Source organism: Vigna unguiculata, chromosome 4 (genome assembly GCF_004118075.2).
Source record: "Vigna unguiculata cultivar IT97K-499-35 chromosome 4, ASM411807v1, whole genome shotgun sequence".
Taxonomy (NCBI): domain Eukaryota; kingdom Viridiplantae; phylum Streptophyta; class Magnoliopsida; order Fabales; family Fabaceae; genus Vigna; species Vigna unguiculata.
Genome location: NC_040282.1, coordinates 6679090 through 6681600, shown reverse-complemented (window position 1 = coordinate 6681600; position 2511 = coordinate 6679090). Strand labels below are relative to the sequence as shown.

Here is a 2511-nt window from a genome sequence, read left to right as displayed (position 1 = left end):
TTGCTTAGCTTCAGCTATCCTAGGGCTTCTCCCACGGTCATTTTCTCCCCAAACCTGTTCAATTTTAAATTCCCAATCCAATTTCTTTTGCACTCTTGGACCACGTTTTCTCCGCATAATAATTTTAAATGCACCAATTCCAGATCATGTAATAATACCCTTAGTGAAACTTTAAACTTTTTCATAAAAGATTTCTTAATGTAATTAGGTATCTGCCGAACTAGCCTTCAAAATAATTCAGTGATAAATGAGACTGCAATTGCAATTTGACCTGCGGTTCCCCGACCTTTAAGAATTGGATTTTCAGCGATTTGGGACCACCGATCTATAAATCTGCTCCACCCGTCACTTCCTTTTCAACTGCAACACTGCTTCTCCATTCCTCTCAACCATGACTCTCAAAGTTATCCAAGTTTGTTCGGTGGCACCACTTCATGAACCAACCCTTGTTCCAACCTCTCTTCCACTAACCTTCTTCGACCTTTTATGGCTTCGATTTCCACCAGTTCAACGTCTCTTCTTCTATCCTTTCCCACACCCAACCTCTTCATTCCTTCACTCTCTTCTTCCCTCTCTCAACCACTCTCTTTCCCTCACTCTCCAACACTTTCTCCCTTTCGCCGGCACCCTCACATGGCCCTCCCACTCTCCCAAACCCATCATCAACTATCTCCCCGGCGACACTGTTTCCTTCACCGTTGCTGAGTCCGACCAAAACTTCAACCTTGTCTCCTCCCACCTCTGTGAAGCATCACAACGTCAAGATTTAGCACCCCACTTGGCCAATTCCCATGATAAAGCATCTCTGTTGGCTGTTCAAGTCACCGTGTTCCCAAACGCTGGCTTTTGCATTGGAGTAACCACACACCATGCAGCTTTCGACGGAAAATCTTCATCCATGTTCATCAAAGCATGGGCCTATTTATGCTCTAACCTTCAAAACCCTTCAACACCAACACCATCCTTACCTCAGCATCTTACACCTACGTTTAACAGATCATTGATTAGAGACCCTTCTGGACTCGCTGAACTGTACGCGAACCAGTGGATGAATCATAACGGTTCGAATAACCGAAGTCTCAAGGCGTGGGAATCTCTCACGGAAACACCGGGTGATGGACTCAAAGGTTTGTTCGAATTGACCCCTTCACAGATCAAAAAGCTCAAACAAAAGGGAAACTCTAAGGTGAAAGTGGCTGTTCATCTGTCAACGTTTTCTGTTACGTGTGCGTATGTGTTAGCGTGTTTGGTCAAAGCGAACAAAGTGAAGGAAGAAAATGTGCTGTTCATATTTTCTGTTGACTGTAGAATGCGCTTGGACCCTCCAATTCCAGCCACGTATTTTGGAAACTGCGTTAGAGGGCAATTTGTTGTGGCTTTGACTAAGGAGTTGGTGGGAAAAGATGGGTTCGTTTGTGCTTTGGAGGGGATAGTTGAGGCATTGAATAGGGTGAAGGAAGAGGGAGTGTTGAATGGAGCAGAAAGATGGGTTTCGATTATGCATGATCCTGGGAAGAGTAGAGTAATTTCAACTGCTGGGTCTCCGTTGTTTGAGGTTTATAGCATTGATTTTGGGTGGGGAAGACCAAAGAAGGTGGATATGGTATCCACAGACAAAACAGGAGCGTTTTCTCTGAGTGAAAGTAGGGATATCAGTGGAGGAATTGAGATTGGATTGGTGTTACCAAAGAGTGCGATGGAAGATTTTGCTACCATTTTTGTTCAAGGACTTGATTTCCTTTAAAGGTTAAGTTTCATTGTTCTTAGAAAAAGGCAATCTTTCCGTCTGATTATGTTGGATACAGCACTTTTACCACTGATAAGAGCAAATATATCTGCTCCCTTTATTTATCTGTTACTTTAGTTTGACAAATAAATGAAAGTTGCTGCGTAGAGAAAATTAACTTGTTCTATGTTTTAGGAAAGTTGATTCAATAATGCAGTCATATGGCATAGATAGAGACTCTCCTTTATTTGGTGATACTAATACTTTAGCCTAAAATATGCTTTTGTTGAATTACTTTTATTTTTCCACGTTTTGCAATGAATAATGTTTGTTGTCTTCTGTCACTATTCGGAGAAAAAAAAATCCTTCTAGTTATATTGCCTTTTTTTATTCTGAAGAATTTGAATGGAGTTGGAGTTAGAGTTGGAGTTGTAATTAGTTTCTTAATTATTTTTAACATAAGTGATTTGATGAGTATTAGAGTATTGACAGAAAAAAAAAGTTATAATATCTTTATCTCCATCTTTAAAAGAAAATAATAAAATTCTATTTTAAAATAGGAAAAGTAATTAAAAAAAGCTTTGAAAGAAAAATTAATTTCATCTCTTAATTTTTCTTCTCAAACACTAAACTAATATAAAAGAAAATAAAGAAACTTTGGTATGTCCTACTAAAAAAATGACGTGCATCATTTATAACACGAAATGTTCGATGAGATTTTTCTTCTTACATTCTCTCACTTAAAGGTTTTGATTAAAGTAATTAAATCTTTATAGTGTATTTTA

The 2511-nt window shown here is 38.8% G+C and overlaps 1 protein-coding gene across 1 annotated transcript; it reads left to right on the top strand.

The window, feature by feature from the left end:
• The first annotated feature begins 222 nt into the window (after positions 1 to 222).
• On the top strand, positions 223 to 2070 carry LOC114181002 (phenolic glucoside malonyltransferase 1-like). Its single transcript, XM_028067313.1, has one exon. It carries the CDS (start codon positions 392 to 394, stop codon positions 1742 to 1744), a length of 1353 nt encoding a protein of 450 aa, XP_027923114.1. The 5' UTR covers positions 223 to 391; the 3' UTR covers positions 1745 to 2070.
• Positions 2071 to 2511: the final 441 nt, after the last annotated feature.

What these genes read in the sequence shown, in the direction of transcription:
- LOC114181002 (XM_028067313.1), top strand. Translation starts at nt 392, where the DNA reads ATGACTCTCAAAGTTATCCAAGTTTGTTCGGTGGCACCACTTCATGAA.